Genomic DNA, 21,555 nt, shown 5'->3' on the forward strand with positions numbered 1-21,555 from the left:
TTCCGTCAACAAGGGGAAGATTACTCTTAGGGAAGCAAAATGGCCTCTTCCATGTTCACTAAAAAAATATGTGCATCATGTTATTTATCTGCACATCATTGGAAAACTACAATAAGACACTCATCAGCCACATACTATGTTCTGTAAGAATGATATACTTAGTTTGAAATGTATTTATATAAGAATCAAATTTCACAGCAGTCACAGATAAAATAAATGTTTCAAATGTTACAATTACATAATAAAACTAAAAAAGTTAAACTTACTTAAACGATAGTTCCATTAGGAACTGTCTCTGATCGGATGATGTCAGCTGACAGTTGCCATCTCTTCCTATATAGCTGCAATATGAACATACGGTAAAATACAGCTCTTACTAGTCTTACCCACCTCTGTTCTCGGACTATTTTGGGACCCTTACCTTCTATTTTTCACTGTGATTCTTTATTTTTCGCAAAAGGAAAAGGAATTATTCCTTGCCATATCTGACACTAATTTATAATAATTTAACACTATTTTCAAGTAGAATTTAGCGATTAAATAAACATGCAGTCTGTGCATGTTCGAGTCTCATAATGGCTGATCCGACTAGTTCAAATGTATTTTGTGTTTGTTTGCAATCGCAAAATTCTACTTGAAAATGGTGTTGATTTATTATGAATGTGTGTCATCTGTGGCAAGAAATGATTCCTTTGGCAAACAAAGAAGATTCACAGTGGAAAACAGTCGGTAAGGATTCCAAAATAGCCATAGACCAGAGGTGGGGATGAACGGTATTTTCATATTGCAACTATATAGGAAGGGATAGGAACTACTTCAATGAATGTTCTACCCAAAAAAACAATTCCAAATTTCTGATGTGTTTACACGTGCATTAGCTGCAATAATTTGTATTAAAGGAGCTAAATCGCTAATAATTGGGACACAAATGTGTCGCAACGCATATAATAATGTAATATGAATGTATATAAACTGATTTACATTCAATCAGTCCCAGTGGCAATCTCTAGCATCTAGTTATTCCAGTCTACACCGATAGTATTTATTATGCATGCTATCCAGATAAGAATATGGTGTCACCGTTTGCCATGACTTGTGGAGTATGTCTAGCCTTGTTCTTCGAGTCCCTTGTTAGAAATGACGCTGAAACACATTATGGTAGGCTACACGATTCGTGTACCAATGGTAAGATGTATATTTAGTCTTAGATATTGGGTATCAGAAGCCCATCTTTTCCCGGTAAGATCACAAAATCAATGTTGATTTAAATTGACAAAAAATTTGCGTTTTTAATATCAAAGACTTTGAATGATATTGAGTTAGAGACTTTAATAGCTACTTTAACCTATGAATAGCCATCACATATGAAATCGCTACTCATCTATCTAATATTAAAATGCACCCTATAACATCTAATAGGCCTAGTAATAATGTTAATGTGATGATTCTGAATTAAGTAATATTTACAAAATTAGGTTGGTATGGTATAGTACAAATCATAATCTTCAAATGTCACAGGTTTGGCTAGTTCCTTTCGGAATGGTGTTTAAACAGGTGAAGCCCTTTGACTGTTCCTATCAAGAAGCAATAAGAAATTAATGAAAATAACGATCTACTCCTAACTCTGTTTTACAACTATTTTGAAGTCCTTACAATCTATATTTGCCCAAAGGAATCATTTCTTACCATAAAAAAGGTCAGATAACTATGTCCATCCAGAAACCTTTCCGAAAAGAACTAAGATTAGGCATGAGTTGTTGCCTTTGATTGATTTGAAAAATCTTTCAATGATTTCTGATAATTAAAGGTATAATCTGATTACTGGTACATGTTTTATATAATTGCACTAGAAAAAAAACTAAAATTGATAATAAAGATACCGGTATCTTTTAGCTTTAGAGTTCAAATGAAAAATTGTGTTCTGCATTTCAGTTGATAGAGACAACACTTTTGGTTTGTTATGGCAATATGAATTTATGGAAATAGATATAGTTTTCTTCTAGGCACCTAGCTTATTTTTAGAAAAAAAGTTTTATCAAATTTTTGTACAAATAATAATTTCTCACGAAGAAGCATATAGATTTCCAGTATTTACTGTCAGAATAAAACCTTTGATCAATTTCAAAAATCTTATGGATGCTCTACACTCTAAGAATAAATATGTGTCAACTCTTACATACTGCTTGGACAATGGACCCCTTAGCTTCTGGGTAGCACGTCATTTCGGTCCCGCGTCATTTCGGACTCAGCACAAACGTCGTTTCGGACTCAGTATGGCGACTTTTCGGACTTACTCGGTGTCATTTCGGACTCAGTCAAACGACATTTAGGACTCGGACCGGCGACATTTCGGACTCGGACTCGGACTCAAATAAAACTTAAAATTATGTGTGTATATATTAGTAATAGCTGTTTTTCTTTCGTTGTAGGTGAGGCTCAAGACAGACCATTCACATTAATAAAGATTTAAACATTGTTAGTCTTGTTTTATTTATCCCATACAGGCCATTACTTGACAACACGCCTTTGAACTTGAACTTGAAGTAAAACCTATGCTACTTGCCTTTTTTGTATTTGTTTATTTACTTGATCGGATATTATTGTATTTTGATGAGTAAATTTTGATTGTTGACGATGAATTAGTTTAGATTGTTGACGATAATCGATCCGCGATTGTTGTTTTAATCTAGCGATTAGTGAATCCAGCGATTAGTGAAACCATCCCATTGTTGTATTTAAGATTAATAGCGATAATTGATCGGCGTTTCTAATAGCCGCTAAGAAATGATTGAGAAATAAAAACACTGATCGGCGTTTCTAATAGCCGCTAAGAAATGATTGAGAAATAATGAAGCCGTTAAGAAATGATTGAGCCCAAGCTCAAATGTATTATATATATGTGCCATATTTCAATTCAAATCATTCTCAATTTTTACACGAATCTATCATGGCTAGTGGAAATTGCGTAAAGTGTACCAATCCTGTCCGTCCTCGACAAGAAGGCCTCCAGTGCGATTCTTGTCTTTTATGGCAACATCGAACCTGCGATTCCGGTACGTAATGAAATTTTCTTTATTGTTATTTATTAAAACGTTTTAAATTTGTCGTTTCTTGTAAGTTATTGTTATTTATTAAAACGTTTTAAATTTGTCGTTTCTTGTAAGTTATTGTTATTTATTAAAACGTTTTAAATTTGTCGTTTCTTGTAAGTTATTGTTATTTATTGAAACGTTATAAATTTGTCGTTTCAGCTTGTAAGTTATTGTTATTTATTGAAACGTTATAAATTTGTCGTTATTGTTATTTATTGACACGTACCCGCAATCCGGGAATATTATTATTTTATTTATCACTATTTCAGGCATCACTCGGGATGAGTACAGGAGTTTAAACCGACATAGAACTGCTTTTGAATGGAAATGCTGTAGATGTGTTGCCCCGCTCCCCCCTACAGAAGAAGAAATGGACATCGAAGAATCATTCACCATTGAACGACCATACCAGCTACCTGATCCGGTTATCGAGTCTTCAATGTCTGAAGATGAGCAAGATATTAGCGTATTTGCTGAAGAAGAACCTGAATTAGCATACACTATAGAAGAGGCAGCAACAACACGTGGGAAAAAGAAGCTGTTTGACAACATTGGTTTTGCTTATACGATAAAGGTATGTGTTATATATATGTATGTTATAGACAAATATGATATCTAACTAGAACTTATATATTAGAACTAATGTTACGTGTAGACGAATATGATATCTAATTAGAACTAATGATGTTTTTTTTAGACGGACAAGAAAACGACCGTATGGAGGTGCTGCAAGAGAAATGGTTCCCTGACTTGTCCTGCAACGGTGATTCAGGATGGTACCGACTTCAAGAAAGGTTTGAAAGAGCATATTCACCCAGCAGAACCTGGTATATTGACTGCTGCTAAAATTAAAGTAACGGTATGTATATAAAAATACAAATATTAAAGTAACGATATGTACATATATTAAAAGATTGAAAGAACAGATATTCATTCCTCCAGCTGACCCTGGTACTGACTGTTGCTGAAATAAAAAAAAAGAATATGTATAATATTTATTATATCATTGCAGGCTAAGAAGGAAGCCATAGGAAATATTTTTACAAGATCCTGTCCATCAATCGCAGAGAGTGTCATGGCAAGTGTAGGATCGGTCAACGAACCAGTGTATAGCAGACCACCTCTTGCAGCATTGATAAGGTCGGTGCAGCGAACCAGACAGACTCTCCGACCAAATGACCCAGTAGACATGTCTTCCCCTGTAAGTACAATAAGTTAAATATATTAAATATATTGTTAAATGGGTAAATACACAATTTGATGAAGATTATATTGTTTACATAAATTGGTGAAGATTATATTGTTTACATAAATTGATGAAGGCTATATTGTTAAATAGGTAAATACACAAATTGATGAAGATTATATTGTTTGTCGTTTCAGCTGGATGAAGACTTTATTGACAGCAACGCTCCCGGCTTCTACCAGAAGCGGGTTAAAGTAGGGGAAAGGCGACATCACATCTTTGCCACTGAAGATCAACTGCGACTTTTGGCAAAGGCTAAAACGTGGTACATGCTATGTTGATAAATAAAATAGTTTATAAAGTAAATTGGCGTCAGTGTGTTGTATAATTCTATCTTACCTACCCGAGTCCGAAACGTCACCTACCCGAGTCCGAAACGTCACCTACCCGAGTCCGAAATGTCACCTACCCGAGTCCGAAATGTCGGGGACATATTTTTTGGAGTCCGAAATGACGTAAGTCCGAAATGACGCGGGACCGAAATGACATGTAATCAGCTTCTGTAGGTGTATGTTTTGTTACCTGTCAACCTATTTTTATTTCAGTCTTCCTGAAGTTCCTCCAGATACGCCTGAAACTAATGCTATCATGCGTTTTAGAAATCCAGCATATTCTACACTAAGACCAGATGGCTGCGTAACGGGACCAGCAAAACTTTCAATACAATATGAAACAAAACTTGGAAATCTTATTGAAAAACTGAAAGGTAAATGAATTGCAAGTGTTGTTTGTAGTGCAACTGCAATCTGTACTGGATTTGAATTTTAATAAATTATATTTATATTACCAATGTTGAGAGTATGGATTATCAGTGTAAAGCTTATTTTTCAAGCATTAAATTTTCCAGTGTTTACTTAACACTTTTGAAAAATAACTTGCTCCTAAGTAAGTCAGTACTTGGATTTGGGATAATTAGATAATTCTGTTGGAAATGTGATATTATTCAATATTAATTACATTTATTTTCTTAGTGAGAGTGATAATTCTTTTTTATATGCCCACATTGAAATGTGGTCGTATATTGTCGTCGCCCCCTTCCATCGGTCTGTTAAGGACCTTTATCACTTTGAAAAATCTTGTGGACACTCTCGAGGCTAAAATAAATGTAAATTGCTTAAGGTCATGAGACAAACAATCAAATCAAATTCTTGTGATTACTCCTAGTCAGATTTTCATGTGTTGTAAATGTTCTCATTTCTGATAAAAGAAAAATATGTGACAACCCTTGTTGACTGCCTGGACGACTTAGCTGCTGTGAGCATATGTTTCATTGCCTGGCAACCTATCTTTAAGTTATTACTATAAAAATGTAGATTTGGAAAAGGAAACACTTCATTTTATTTTTTTTTTCAGATCCTAAAGATGAAAAGACTTTTGAGAGTGTCTTTGAACCAATTGAAAGAGCAGATGTTCCATTGAGTTATGCATACAACACTGTTAAACTTTTTTACTTTATCAAGAAAAATACAGACTTTGAGAAGGCTTTTTTACGGGTAGACTTGCAGTTCTATATATTAAAAAAAGATGATGTTGTAATGTATATGAAATATATATGACAGTTTCAATAGTATTTTGATTATGTTAGTGGAATTGACAGAACTTCAAAGCATTACTGATCTGCAAATATTTAAGCCTTCCCAGTCACGACTATAACATCTGTATCATTCAGTTTTATGTATTGTAAGATTGTTTTGGCATTGAGCTGCTCAATGATGAATAGTTTCTAAAAGTATTGATGTTGTTTTGGGTAACCATTCATAAACGTCTAATTTCATTTCTTATTTTCAGATGAATCCGCAAGTGGAAAAAGCCAGAGCGGAGCGTTGGTTAAGTGAAACCTTGTACGATTCAGTCAAGGTTGGTTTCAATACTGTAAATTTTATTCTATAATTACTTTGCAAATTAGCTGTCATGTGCATATGAGCCTGGCAACATGTCTTGTCTAATGTAATGCATTTTATATACTGCTGTTTCCTCTGCTGTATATTGTCTCTCTTTTAAGTAAATGAAATGAAATGGGGTTTAACGTCCCACTGTTCTGCTCCTATACTGGGCTAATGAAGACGGGCATACGCCATACAGTGTGCTATGAGGGAAATTTTGCCCGGGCAGCGGCACTATCGCCTACTCTTATATCGATTTCCAACTGCCAAGGGATCTTTTACATGCATTCCAATGTTTACACGGGACCTCGGTTTTTCGTCTCATCCGAAGGACTAGACAGCTTTCCTTGTCAGGCCCTCTGTCCTGCATCACTGACAAGGGGAAACCATGTCGGAAAATCGAGATGAACTTTCTCGGCCAATGCAGGGATCGAACACCCGACCTCCAGGCTAGCGAGCCAGCGCCTTACCCACCTAGCCACCGTGGCTCCCTCTCTCTTTTAAGTAATTGCAGGCATGTGTTCAGGGCAAAGAAGGGGTCTGGGCTCTGCCTTGCTATCGCAGAGCATATGTCTTTATATGCCTACATTTTCATGTGGACGTATATTGTCATTGCCCGTTTCCGTCCTTCCACAATTTGTTTGTTGACACTCTACAGGTCACAATTTTTATCCGATTTGACGAAACTTGCAATATAGGTTTATCTTCTAAAGAGCTTGGTTCCTTTCGAAATTGGCATGTATCAGACATTATAGCCCCTGATTGTACGAAAAATCACGTTTTTAGCTAGTGGCAACTCTAGAGGTCATAATTTAAATCCAATTAAACTTGAAACGTATGTTTAAAACTCAAAGATCTCGGTTCCTGTCGATATTCACACATTTCGGACCGTACCTTCCTGGCTAATGGACCCTGAGTGTACGAAAAATCACATTTTTAGCTCGTGGTTGCTCATGTCACAATATTTATCTGGTTTCAAAAAAATGTTTGAAGATATCACCGTAACACCATAATGACTGATGAGTTTGAATTTCGCAAAATTTGGAACAAAAATGCCCAACAAAAGATTTTGATCCGAATTTGATGAAACTTTAAATTTATGTTTATATCACAAAGATCTTGGTTCCTTCTGATAATCGTGCATGTTGGAGGGTAACTTCCTGGATAATGGCCCCTGATTGTTCAAAAAATTGCGAAGTCGCAATTTGTTTTCAATTTAAAAAAAATAGTGTAAAAGTATGTAATACCAAGGTTGTGGACCCTCTAGAGTTCACAATTTTTGTCTGATTTTGTTTAAACTTAAAGTATATGTTCATATCCCAATGATCTCAGTCCCTTTGGACATTCGCAGATATCAGATTGTACGAAAAATTGCGCTTTTAGCTTGTGGGCCCTCTAGAGGTCACATTTTTTATCCGATTTTAAAAATTGTTTAAATATATCACCGTTACACCATAATGATGGTGGAGTTCGAATTTTGTGGAAAATCGGAACGGAACTGCCTGACAAAATGGCCGCTCCTTGTACGCAAATAGTGTAAATTAAGTATGTAAAACCAAGGTTGTAATAATTGTCCGATTTTGACGAAACTTAAGATGTAATTTTATGTCCTACAGGTCTCGGTTCCTTGCAATATATTGGACTGTAACTTCCTGGTTTATTACCCTTGATTGTACCAAAAATTGCTTTCTTTATTTTTAGCTTGTTCTCTGTCCATATCTTCCATGGCAACCGCTGGTTTCTCTTATATTCATCGAAATATCAACTTCACTCCACTCTAATCCTAGACATATATGCACCTGATTGAGCAAAATATTGTCTTTTATAAAGACTTGGGTAATTGCCCAAACCTCACGCCAAACCTGACATTGTCTCCACCCCCCCCCCCCCCCCCCTTTGCTCAAATTTCTGAACATGCCCCTGAATCGGTTTAACAAATATACCAGATATACAATTATTTAAAGATCAACATACCACTCAGAGGTCTCTGAAAAAGAAACCCACCACTCAACTCGGATAATCTACTCTCCAAAAATAATACTACTGTGTCAGATTTTAAAAATGGGGTTTTTTTTGTTATGTTTTTTGGGCATAGCAAAAATTATAGAATTATTTGTGATGATTGTATTTATTTTTTTTGGGTAGGAAGTAGCAGCAAACCGCTCTAATCTAAATGAATATCAACAAAGATTAATAGATATCTATCTGCTAGAAGCAAGGAAACATGGTGTAGAACTTGGACCTAAAAAAAAGGAATGTACTGACCTGATCAAAATGATGAAAGGATTTGCTGTTTATTTCAAGTATGATTTTCATTTACTACAGAATGCATCATTCTATTTCACTCTTTTCTTATTTCTGAACAAGAATCCACATAAACAATGATAATATATTTATGCTATTCAATCTGTGATACAAGCATAGGGAAAAAAACAGTGAAAAGTAGGATGTTAATTTTTATGTTTACTTTATGTGGTCATTAAATTATGAAATTATATACACAAACTTATTAAATATACCTACTTCTATTTCAGCCGAAATGTTCATTTGTGTACAAAAATGTATTCTGATGTTATAAATAACTTTTCTTACATCAAAGATCTACCCCATTCTGTGATAACCCATATAGCAGCAGACAGGTTAGTAACAGTATCAAATGTGCTAATCATGAACAACTGTACATGTATGTCTCTACATCGATTTACAAAATGCAATTTCCCCTCTTATTCCAAGATCAGACAATCTTATTGATTAAAAACGACTCAAAAGCTAGTCTACTTAAAATCCCTGACATTTTAAAATTACAGTAATTTGTATATGGACATGTGAATATTTTCAGCTTATATTCAGTTTTACAAAAAAAATATTTACAAAATACTGGTTCATGTATTTTTATATGTCGAAGAATCTTGTGGACACGCTAGAGGCTAAACTTATCATCTGTTCAGCTTGAAATTTATACACAATGACAAAGAAGTGTATTAATTTTCAACAATTATTGTTGGAGTTATAACCCTTGATCAGTTTGAAAAATCTTTCAGTGATTTCTGATAACCCAAACAGCTAAAGTTATCTTTTAGTTACCCTTACATGTTTTATATAATAGATTTAATAAATGTTACTAACATTGTTAGCACTAGAAAGAACAAGAAGCCAATCAAATTTTAATTATTTCTGATAATTACTCTTGGAACACATCGGAGCAGAAATGTAGGATGTTATACCCCATTTCATTTCCTTTACTCTTGAAACAGTAATTAATGTTTTTAAATGCTCCCATTTCCATCAAAAGTATAAATATACATCAACCTTATTGACTGCTCAAATTACTTAGTTGCTATGGGGTTATATTTTATTGCCTGGCAAACTGTCTTTGATTGATAATAAAGTCAACACTTTTGAATTGTTATGAAAGTATGAATTTATGGAACTAGTATGTTATTTATGTAGATTTTCTGTTTTCAGATCAAATCCAACTCAAGGGCCTTGGACTATTACCTTGGATCCTCCTGTATATCTTAGTGTTTTAAATAGTTGTTCTGATAGAATAACAAGATATAAAGCATGGATTGCTTATAATACAAGATGTGGTGTTGAATTTCATAAACGAAATGTAGACAATAAACAGTTACTGAATGACATATTATTATATAGGTGAATAGTTAAATATGTATTAAATATACTAGTTTAAATATACAAATTTTCAGCTAATTTCAAGAATAATTATTTCGGCAAAGGTCCCTATCTATTTTAAGTATTTTCACAAAAGTCAGGCCTTCATGTTTAAGGTGCGCTGTCATTATTGTGCTCCATCGTCTACCTCAAACCCAATCTAAGTGTGTATTTTATTGCTCTCTTAGGGCCTCCGCAATCGCTCTCACAAACTGCATGGGGGGTTGGATGGCCGAATGGTTAGCACGTGCACACTGTATCATGAGTCAGGTGACAAGGAGTAGGGTTGCCTGTCCATCCTCGTGGGTTTTCTCCGGGTCCTCCAGTTTCCTCCCACTGCTAAAGACCTCTAATATGTAAGCGAATTATTGAAATAAAATTGAACCATGTGTTATACCTGAAATGACCTTGTTAGTGTCGAGTGGATGTTAAACTCTCTCTCTCTCTCTCTTTCTCTCTCTCTCTAAAATAGATTTATTGTTTTTGTCACTTATATCATAACTATGATATTCATTTTGAATAAACTCATTATTTTGAACTCATTTTTACAGAGATGACTATGCTAAGTTGTTGGGTTATGGAAATTATGCAGAACTGTCAATGGAAAATAAAATGGCAGGATCTCTTGAAAATGTTTTAACAATGCTTGAGACGTAAGTTTGTTTATATGATATTTGATGGCTACTACAACTCTGAATACTACCAAAAGTTTTATGCACTACATATAGAATATGTTTTGGGCAATATGGCACAATGCAATACATAAAGAATGTGCTTTGGGCAATATAATTATTATAATATGGCACACAAATTTACTGAATGTGAATTCTCCTTATTTTTATATGCTGTCTCCTAATCTTCTGTCCAGACTCCCGGGGTTATCACAGGTTTACTAACCATTATCAAATATCGATATGAATTATTGTCTTTTAAGTTGAAATAATGGTGGATTTGGGTAAATCTTGTTACCCGATTGATACTTGTATTTATAATTTCATTTCAATTTCAGGTATAAGACCAAAATTGGACCTATAGTTAATGAGGACATAGCCGAACTTCAGCAGTTTGCTTCATCAAAGGGCTTTGATGGAAAATTAGAAATGTGGGATGTTCAATATTGGAGAACAAGACATAGAAATCATATCATTGGGTAAATCTAATTTTCAATAAATGTAACTTATAAAATTTCAATATATCTTTTGAAATTATACAGTCTTTCAATAGTCTTTCATACAGTCTTTCATACTCACATAGATAAAATGTTGAATAGATTTTGCTTGCAACATAAATTTTAAAAAATACCCAACCTGATATTATCATCCGGCTTTGTCTACGATACGACAGTTCTTTCATTATAGTGCTTGATGTTTGGGGGCAGGGGAGGTGAAAATGAAATGAAATGAGGTTTAATGTCCTATATTTTATGCAAGGGGGAACGGCCGAGGGTATTTTAAACTTGGGTTTATATGAATCGTGTATTTTTCTGTCGTTATTGAAATGTATATACAAAGGCAAATGAAGATCACTTGAGTTCATGTTCCCTTCACATGCAGAATCCATTTTTTCAAGACCCCCCTCGAACAAAAAATGTTTTATTTCATGAACCTGACATTTCCCATAGATAGTTTTAAAATCAGTGTTTCTGTCAATCCTGGTACATTTAAATGGCATAGTGTAGCAAGATTGGTAGAATTTTTGCTCTTTAAATTAATAATAGCATTATATTATATCTTTAATTAATTATTGGTTTCAAATTATGGAGAACATTTACTATATATTAAATAATAATAATGTTAGGTGATTATGCCCTAGATATTATGGCTGGGATAAACACTTCTGTCATATGTTTAGTTTGTTGTCAAAATTTCTATATAATTGTTTTCAATAATCGGGAACATAACTGATTTAAAGTTTATGGAGTCAAGGATAAATTATTGTGTAAAATACATGTGATTGGAAATTACTAATTGCATCACACACTGTAACCATCCAATCATATCAGTAATTGCACAGATTGAGGGTCATGCATAGCCTGATCTGTGCATGATGGGTCCTATAAAAAAGACCCTGTCAGGCCTTTAAGATCAGATATTATTGGATTCCGGACAGATACCATCTGAGTTCCTAGACCACATGATGTAGCGATTTCCTGAGTCTAGCCATGCTGGTTAGACTTTTACAGGAGTTGGGGTTGAAAGAAAGATGTTAATTATTATAAGTATGTTAATGTAATCATACGTGTCCAGCTTGACATAAGAATGTAGAACTGAACTATTTCATTGTTATTCCTTCCTTGTAAAACAAACATCTTACTTAACTAATGAGAAGATAACCGTCTTAACTACTTAGATAGTAAGAAGAAAATACACAACGGGAAAAGTAATCCAAGAAGAGAATTACAGATACTAGACGATCACAAGTCTATTAAAATATGTAGTAAGAAGAGAGGGCATGGGTCATACGCCAGATGTGACGTCCGAGGTGTCGAAGGCCCCCTTTCTACGTCTGACAATAGACCAATGGTACTATAATAGGCCTCAAACTGTTAGCTAAATTCATTTGCAAGAAAAATATAAAAAGAATATAAAACAGATTATTATATGACTAAAAAACTATTTTGTTATTGGCTGAAACTGACAAGAATAGTTTTGATGTGTCAAATGAAAAACCTAGTGATCTCTTTTGTTTACATTATTTCATATTTTTCAACAGTTTATAAGTGTCTTTAATCCTTCTATGTTGTGAGTCATCTTGCTTCATGATTTATGGCTAAATGAAGTTCTTCCTCTTTTACAGAGCATTTAATTTTATTACTTCAAACTATTTTCTGTTTTCAGTTCTGATTTAGATCATATATCCGAATATTTTCCTTTTGAAACCGTGTTAGAAAAGTTGTTTGCCTTTTTTAATCTGTTATTTGGAATAACAATTAGGGTAAGAATTTGCTTTAGTTAAATTGTTTTGAAGTACAATTATTTGTTTGACTTTTGTAAAGATAGTATGAATTTGATTGTATTTTCATATTTTGTGAGTATTTGAATCTATTTTACTATAATTTGATAATTAAGAAAATTCTTTATTTTTGAGAAATAAATATTGGCTTTATTATTGTTAAAGGAATCAAATAGTAAAATAGATGTATGGAGTGAAGATGTAAGATATTTTAATGTGTATGATGAAAATGGTAAGTAAAAAAATTAATAATTCATCACTCTGCAACAAAACTAAAATATACTTTACATTACACTGTGGATCATGGGTCTGTCCTCAGTGCAAAGCCTGTGGGTTTTCTGACAGGCCAAAAGTTCTAAAAGAGTTAATTTAATTAATGAAATAAATATACTTTATATTCTACACACAAGAAGTCTGGGCCCTTATTCACGAAAACTTAAACTAAGTTACAACCGAAATTTTAAGAAATACTGCAACTTCATTGGATACATGCAAATTGATTTTACTGGTCAGCCAATCGAATTGCAGTATTTCTTAAAATGTCGATTGTATCTTAGTTTAAGTTTTCGTGAATAAGGGCCCAGAGCATTACTTTTATAGTTAATCTGAGGTGACAGGTCAGAGTGTGTTGGTATATGATTCTTTTAAGAATAGTGGATGCTTATTTCACAGCAAGCTAAAGTATATTTTCCTGTAATGTTCTTCAGATGAAGAAGTAGCATCATTTTACATGGATCCTTATGCAAAGAATGGTAAGATGTCCTATAAAATGAGTGTAGCTAGAGGTAAGATAGTCCTGTATAAGCAATATTCTATTTATGTTCTCTCAAACTGAGGACCAATAAAAACCAAAAAAAAATCAACAAGAACAAACTTATAAAAATCGGTAAAGAAACTACACGGTTTACTAAACCATATCCAAGTTTGTTTTTAGGTCACTATGGATTTGGAAAATTATGTTGAAGTGTAAAAGTACAAGGTGTTTGCTGCATGAGCTCTCTAAGCCGTAGGCAATCAAAATTGATGCAAATGTTAATTAAGATCCAGATGCAATAAAAGCAACACAGTGTTTCACATCTAACAACTAAGCTGTGAATGAATAAATAACATGAAAGATAAGAGTGGCCCTGAAGACCTGGTTATCCTGTGTGTCAGTGACTAGTTTCGTTCGTATTGAACTCTTCAGACTGATTTAATCACCTTAGGGTAATGATTACCGAAACGTATCACAAATACTTTTTTTATTTTCTAAAATTATCGGGGGGGGGTGCAAACAGAGGGCAGAACAGATTAATGGGGGGGGGCAAATGCCCCTCATGTGGCAGGCTTTTTTTATTTAAAGTATTACAAAACCTAAGCAGGGTTTCCATGGTTACTAATTGGTGGGGTTACCAAGGTTGTCCTCAAAAGAGAGACACATACTAGTCTCTTCCCACTTCCAATTTCCAAGGCATAGCCCAAACCTTGACTCCCATATAAATAAACTATTTGGTTCTAATTCGTACCTAAATATATTAAACCCGTCAGGCACCATGTTGAATTACACAGTATTTTACATTTAAAAACCTAAATACTTGATGGAATAAACGACAAATCTGAACAAATAACATGGTACCGATAGACAAGAAGACCAAGTTGTGCAGAGCTACGTAGTGACTTTTTTGGACTGTTGACAGGGGTTTCGCCACACCTAGATAAAACCGATTCATTAGCTTTCTGTCCCTATGTAAGATTCATAAGAGTGACATCAGTATCAAATGTACTTGGTCATGATTTCGATTGTCACACAATAAGTATGTAAAGATGTCAATGTGGCATATTAATATCTCTAAAGAATGGCAATTACTAAATAGCTGTTTAGAACATCTATCAAAAGAGCAGTTTCATAGAAAAAGGTGACTTAAAACACCTGTAAACTAATTTCTAAAGTAAAATGGTCGTCTTTACTATGCTTGACAGAAAATGATACATTTTTGGTGAATATGTATAAAAATTGCATGTCATCGAATATGGAATTGTTTTCTCATATCATCTGATATAACTTAGTAATTAATCATAGAAAAGAGATCATTTTTTGCACCATTAAATAAGGATGTAGTTTGTGCTTTAGACAGAAGAAATGTTTTTTGTGTTGCAAGTATTGAATTTCACAAAGATTATACATTTTTTCCAATACTGATTTTCAGATAGAAGTGATCTTGTTGGGACAAAACCATTGTCGTATCTCTGTCTAGATCTAGACCCTCCACTCACCAAGAATACCCCAGTAGTGATGAACTTTCAAGATTTATATTATTTATTAAAAGATGTATGTTTGTTTTCTTTATAAAGTGTTGATCTGGTTATTTTTAGGGTAAATTTAGACATTTTCATACAGAACTTCTCCAAAATTGTAGGATGGATTTCAATCAAATTTGGTAGGTGTGTTGCCTTGTTGTTCACACAAAGTTTTTCCCATAGGCTGAGGTGAGAGTACCTAAAATGGGCAAATTTAGACATTTTCATACATAACTTCTCCAAAACTGTAGGATCGATTTCAACCAAATTTGGTAGGTATATTTCTTGGGTGGTACTTATTCAGTTTTTCTTATAGATTTGGGTCAGGATTAGGGACACCAAAACCAAATTTGGTAGGCATATTGTTGGGGTGGGACTTCTTGTACAAATGAAGTTTAACAGCAGGGAGGGGGGCAACTTACAGGGCAAGTATGTACTCACATTTTCTCCAATAGAACTTGATATATTTCAGTGAAACATGGAAGGTATATGGCTTGTTTCTTGGATGATACTTATTTATATCTGTTTAGATAAAGTTCATCAGCTCTACATGGGCAGATTAAAACTTTTTCACAAATGTTCTTTACTTCCACTCCAGATCTGCTTAATGTATTTCAACCAAATTTGGTAGGTATGTAGGTAGCTTGAATTGTGTTTATTCAGATTGTTTGGGCAAGACAACCTCAAGAGGGCAAATGTAGACATTTTCTTACTATTAATTGAACAACAGTTTGTAAGAATGTTGGCTTGTATGTACCTATGCAGATGTTTTCTTAAAATTAAAGGACAATATTGGTGCCAGTCATTATCACATATGTGATAGAGCTGGTTAAACACATTCCAAATATAATTTTAACACAGAGATCTTTCCTGCGATAGCTGAGTAATACAGGTCATCCCTCTATATAACTGACTGCTGTGACGAGTGATAATAGATACACGGCCGAATTTCTGCTCACTTATAATTCCTTCGAAGACCAAAAGTTGTTATATGGGACTGTAAGAGGATACCTGACAATTCAATAAAGTAATTGAATGTCATTAGATAAGAGAACACGAGAAAAATAGAAATAATCTGTACATTCCCTTGTTTATATGCATTCTATACCTTATAAAAACATGGTAATGCACAGACTTTTTCTGTTTTTCTTTCGTGTTCTCTTATCTAGTGGCAGTCAATTCTTTTTATGAATTGTCAGATATCCTCTCACAGTCTCACACAACAACTTTTGGTCTTGGAAGGAATTATTAGTGAGCAGAAATTCGCCCATGTATCTGTTAACACTAGTCACTTCAGTCAGTTATATAGAGGGATGACTTGTGTTTTCCTTTGGCGTTCGTCAGTTCCGATTCAGGAAACCTGTATTACTCAGCTATCGTAGCAATGATCTCTGTGTTAAAATTATATTTGGAACGTGTTTAATTAGTTCTATCACATATGTGATAATGACTGACACCAATATTGTCCTTTAAGTTGCATGGATACAAGAACAGGCAAGTGTAGATATTTTATTATAGAAAGAGAGATTATTACAGGAATTTGCAAATATGTGTTCATTAGTTTAAAAATTTTCCTGGGTACAAGCTCCCAGAACCCCATTTTTGCCTTCTACGCTCACAGACCACCTAACCAAAATATGAATTTTGTTACAACAGGTCTGATATTTTAATAGTCTAGTCCAGCCCACATGTTTTGAATGTACATTTAATGAAGAAAATTTCTCCAAAACTTAGAATTTTCAAAAACAAAAATTTTTACACTATACTCGTACTCTTATTGGTCAAAATTTATCATTGAAAATGAGCATTAGTATAATTTTACCAATCTTAAAAAAAATTTTTTTAAAACAAAATAATTATTTGTTTTTTTGAAAGTGCTTCACATGAAAATTTTTTCCCTGTAATTTCAGATGGGTCTTGGTTTACAACAACTGTTAACTAAGGTGCCATATTCTGAGTTGACAGGACAAAAAAATATGGAACTTGATGCTGTAGATATTTGTGCTAATGTTATGAAAAGATGGTGTTTCCAACCTCAGTTTTTACAGAATATTAGCAGTCATGTTGAAACTCAGAAACAGATGCCACTAGAGCTAGCAGAAACTTTAATTAAAGGTAATTTTTATACGCCCAAATGGAAATGTGATCGTATATTGCCCTCCATCAGGCAGTTTGGTCCATCCTTCATTTACAATTTCTTGTGAACACACTGCAGGCTACATTTATTATCTGATCAGTTTGAAATTTATTGTTTACATGTATTTTGATAAGATCATTTTTGTTTTGTTTATATGATAGAATATTGCAGAATGATTTACCCAGTACTACCCAATACCACCCCAATATCACCACATACTAACCAATACTATAACATAATGGTGCAAAATAAGCATATGACCTATTTACTTATTTTTTTTCCACCCAAATTGTGAGATATATCACGCCAAATGTACTTTAAATGCAAGAGCCAATGTCTGGCTGTTCCATTTACCCCCCCCCCCCCCTCCCGTATCACGCAAAACAAGCAAATAATAACCCAATACTACCAAATACTTATCAACTACTAACCAATATTATCAACAATCTATTATCGTCAAATAGCAGCTCATCAGTAGAAATAATTTTTTCACTGCATTACTTCACTTAGTTATATGAAACAAAATTTATAGTCACAAGATTTATAGTCACAAGATCCTAGGCCTTTTGGTTTGACAATGCTTAACTAGATGTGCTGAGCAGTAGACCCTATAAGTTCTCTGAAATATACTAGACCAGCATGCATGCATAGCTGCCAACATGCATCACTCTACTCTACTCTACTACATGTACTTTTCTGACCTCACTTCTGATTAGCTACACAATGATTGCTTCCCTTTTATAAAACTGAAATGTTGCAGTCTGTATATAAATTATAAACCAGACTTTTGTTACAACAAACACATAAGACTGACAATAGTCTCTATGTTTACAATTTGATAACACTGATCAGAAAATCTTAATTTTGATCATTGTAAAATGAAATATATTATTCTGTTCAGAATGAATTGTGTAGTCAACAAAGTTTGTAACTCCAAATGTAAAGGCAAGTACTTCAAATATGGGTCAGAAGTGAGAAGAGTCTGAGACTCAGGGGCTAACTGAGCCACTGCCTTATTTATATGTAGGCAGCACATATAATAGTCTAGTACATTTGTACTAGACTATTCTTTATTGTTTACACAAGCCTTAGAATATGTGATCTATATAAAAACTAAAGTATTTTTTTTTGCAGACCGCTATCATTTTAGACGATATAACTTTACAAATTTACTCTACTTAAGTGCTCTGGATATGGAACTGCATGTTAGGTATGTTGTTTTTATAAATTATCCTCTACTGTAAAGTCACAATGGGATAATGCACTTTAGTGTCAACGTGGTCAACCTTTAGAAATTCAGACTACAGGCTTTGTAGAAATGAACAATTTTTTAAAAAAGATTCTGTCAAAAGTGTTTACTAGTGCTTCTTACCAGTAAACTCAAACTATGACCATACTGACTTTTTATCACTAATGTCTTGTCACGTTAATAATACTCTTTCTTATATTTTTCAGTCAAGATGACTGGTCTGACATCATGACGAGAATATGGAAAGAGTATATGCCATTACCGTTAAATAGAGAGGATACTCATCCATACTCCTTTGTAGACATTATATCAGGGGGATATGAGGCTGGATTTTATTCTCACGTATGGTCTAATGTAAGTCATGATTGTTTGTTTTTGATTCCTCGGCTCTCAAAATTCTAGATTTTGCGTGTTTGATTTTGTAAAGTTTATTAGATTAATACCTAAACTCCTAATAATTTAAATTGATTTGTATCAAAAATCATAATTGCTCTGCAATTCTTCTGCTTTAGATATATATCGAAGATGAGTATGTCTGTTTCTCAAAACATTTTCTCATTAAGTTTTACACTCTTGTATTTCAGATGATAGCTGCTGATATTTTTGAAGCTTTTAAAGAAGTTGATCATAATAAACCAGAACAAATACGAGATATTGGTAAAAGGTATATATTGTTTTACTCTAGACTATTGTTACTTTTGTGTAAGTAATTAACATTCACTCACAGATCACATGATAGTCATAATACACATTACTAAGTTATCTTTACTTGTATATTTTGACTTTAGAGCTTGCAAGCCAAAGACAAATAATTCAAAATTTTGTTGAAATTCAACATTTCTCTATCCCAAATCCGCCTTTATTTTATTCACATTTATAGATGCATTAGGTAGATTTAGATAAATAGTTGGCTGTTCTTGTATTAAGTCTTGAAAAATAGAAGATGAAAAATGAATATAGAAAATTTCAGTCAAATCACTATCTGAGCAAAATTATGAATGTTTGAGTTGATTATGAGCTTGTTATGTGTACATTTTAAGGCCGGAAAAAAAAATCTGCAATAGGTAGATTTAGCTCTTACATAATGCATCTTTAAAGCTTGTGAATGCATCCTCCTCTTTACATTGTAAATGTGATTTAAGATAGTATCCAAGATGTTATTTTTTTAAAACCTGGTATTTAGCGTGTTTTCTCTACATGTCTAGATTATATGAAATCATATAACATATTTTGTGAGTGCATGTGTAGAGCAGATTGACGACAGACTTTTAATGTGGATGTCAAAAAAAGAAACAAAAGTACTTATATTTTTTTTTATTGATCTGGGTCCCCTTTCAGTAAACAGAGACTTATGTACACCTAATTGAACATTTTGCTATACAACACTACTGAACTTATAAATGCTTTGTGAAAAGAGCCCTTAGGCAATGTTATGGAATCTATATTAATGAATTTGGAATTAAAAATACATCATTATTAATAGTATCTTAAACTTACAATATTTTTTTTTTGTATTTAGATTTCGGGATACATACTTGTCATTAGGTAGTGGTATTCCAGCTGGTGAAGTATTTAGGAGATTCAGAGGTCGTGACCCTTCTCTTGATGCTTTGTTAGCTGAATATGGTGTCTCAACAGATTGAACTATATATGAAAGTTGTGTTTCCATGGTGGTTTAACATGGTTTTACTGGTGTTAGAACCATCATGAAAATCTGCTATTGTAGAGGTGAAAAACAAAACTAGAAGCGTGTGGTGATTCAATGTACAATTATTTTTAAAAGAATATTGAATATAACTTAAGTTAGAATGTTACAGAAGCATTACAAAAGAAATACCTACTTGTGATTTGGCCTAAACATAACCAATGCTGTTTTCGTTACTACTCATATTTCATGTAAACATCAGTTTCAAATAGAATTCATTACCGTTGGGTATTTGTCTTTCCTACTTAAGAACTCGGCATCACTGAAGTATCCTGAGTTCCTGACTTGTGACATTAATGGAAAGATGGCAGAGAATTATGAAATAATGATTGCTACAGTTTTTCAAATTAGAAAGCAAGCAACCTGTCCATATTGAAATAAAGAAATGGGCACAAACAAATGGTCAGCACGACTTGCAAGTTGGAAACATTAGTTTCTTCAAAGTTAACAAATACAGTCTATAACTAATTATGCATTTGAAATTTGTTTCAACCAATACATTCCATGTACAAGAAAAGCTGTAGTCTGGGGTTGTGCTCGGGAATGATGAATTGGCAGAAAGAAAGAGGAAGAAAAAAAGTGTGCATATGAATATCTCCCCAGCATAACCAAGGACAAGGGCTTTCTGGAACATATATGTATACCATTTAATTATAGTTTATTATAAGTTTACAATGCCCTTCTAACCATGCATTATAAAGTTTAGAATTCCCCCCTAAGAAAGCTTTATAAAGTTTAGAATAACCTGTGTGAGTAAATGCAGTTGTGGTTCGTCTGTATTTTCTCACACAGGTTATTCTTAAATGATGAGCCCTGTAAGCTGGTGAGCTGGTTATTTCACATACAGAACTATCTTCTAAGATCAATGGAAATATCATAGGTTTATATAATATATTACAATGGAAAGTTCCATTTATAGCAAGCAAATTGTGCTGTTAGTGGTAATAGGTTACCGCCATAATAACAAGAATGAATTTGTATATTTAAACTCTTATACTGTACAATAAATTATTGTATAATTGTGAAATAAACATTTTATTCTCATGACTTGTTTTGGGGTATGTTATAATGTAGGCCTAGATACTAACACAATACACCATTTGTATAATAACACCATGTAAGAGCATTATGTAAGAGCTAAATCTGCCTATTGCAGGTCTTTATTTTGGCTTCAAATGTTATATAAACTATTATTTAGACAATTATTCACATGACAGCCATTTTTAAACAGATTGAAATATGATTGCGATTTAATAATTTAATTTAAAAATGATGAATCGAGGCTGACTCTCTAATAACAAGTACCGTTGTTACGAAAATAAACAATCTGATTGACTTTAAA

The 21,555-nt window shown here is 33.4% G+C and overlaps 1 protein-coding gene and 1 long non-coding RNA gene across 2 annotated transcripts; both read left to right on the forward strand.

Annotated features, from left to right (window-relative positions):
- Nucleotides 1–10: 10 nt before the first annotated feature.
- Nucleotides 11–21,260, forward strand: LOC126811798 (uncharacterized). The gene is made up of 18 exons (XM_050537714.2): nt 11–143; nt 4,884–5,044; nt 5,692–5,831; nt 6,127–6,195; nt 8,367–8,524; nt 8,756–8,860; nt 9,687–9,875; nt 10,445–10,546; nt 10,903–11,043; nt 12,731–12,827; nt 13,011–13,077; nt 13,553–13,630; nt 15,032–15,153; nt 17,033–17,237; nt 18,394–18,469; nt 18,715–18,862; nt 19,093–19,172; nt 20,028–21,260. The coding sequence occupies exons 1-18, from the start codon at nt 40–42 to the stop codon at nt 20,149–20,151; spliced, it is 2,166 nt and encodes a 721-aa protein (XP_050393671.1). The 5' UTR covers nt 11–39; the 3' UTR covers nt 20,152–21,260.
- Nucleotides 2,216–4,610, forward strand: LOC130010747 (uncharacterized). Its single transcript, XR_008786032.1, has 4 exons — nt 2,216–3,666; nt 3,790–3,951; nt 4,105–4,293; nt 4,476–4,610. It is a non-coding gene; the product is annotated as an uncharacterized LOC130010747 (long non-coding RNA).
- Nucleotides 21,261–21,555: the final 295 nt, after the last annotated feature.

The sequence above is a fragment of the Patella vulgata genome, chromosome 2 (assembly GCF_932274485.2).
Source record: "Patella vulgata chromosome 2, xgPatVulg1.2, whole genome shotgun sequence".
Lineage (NCBI taxonomy): Eukaryota > Metazoa > Mollusca > Gastropoda > Patellidae > Patella > Patella vulgata.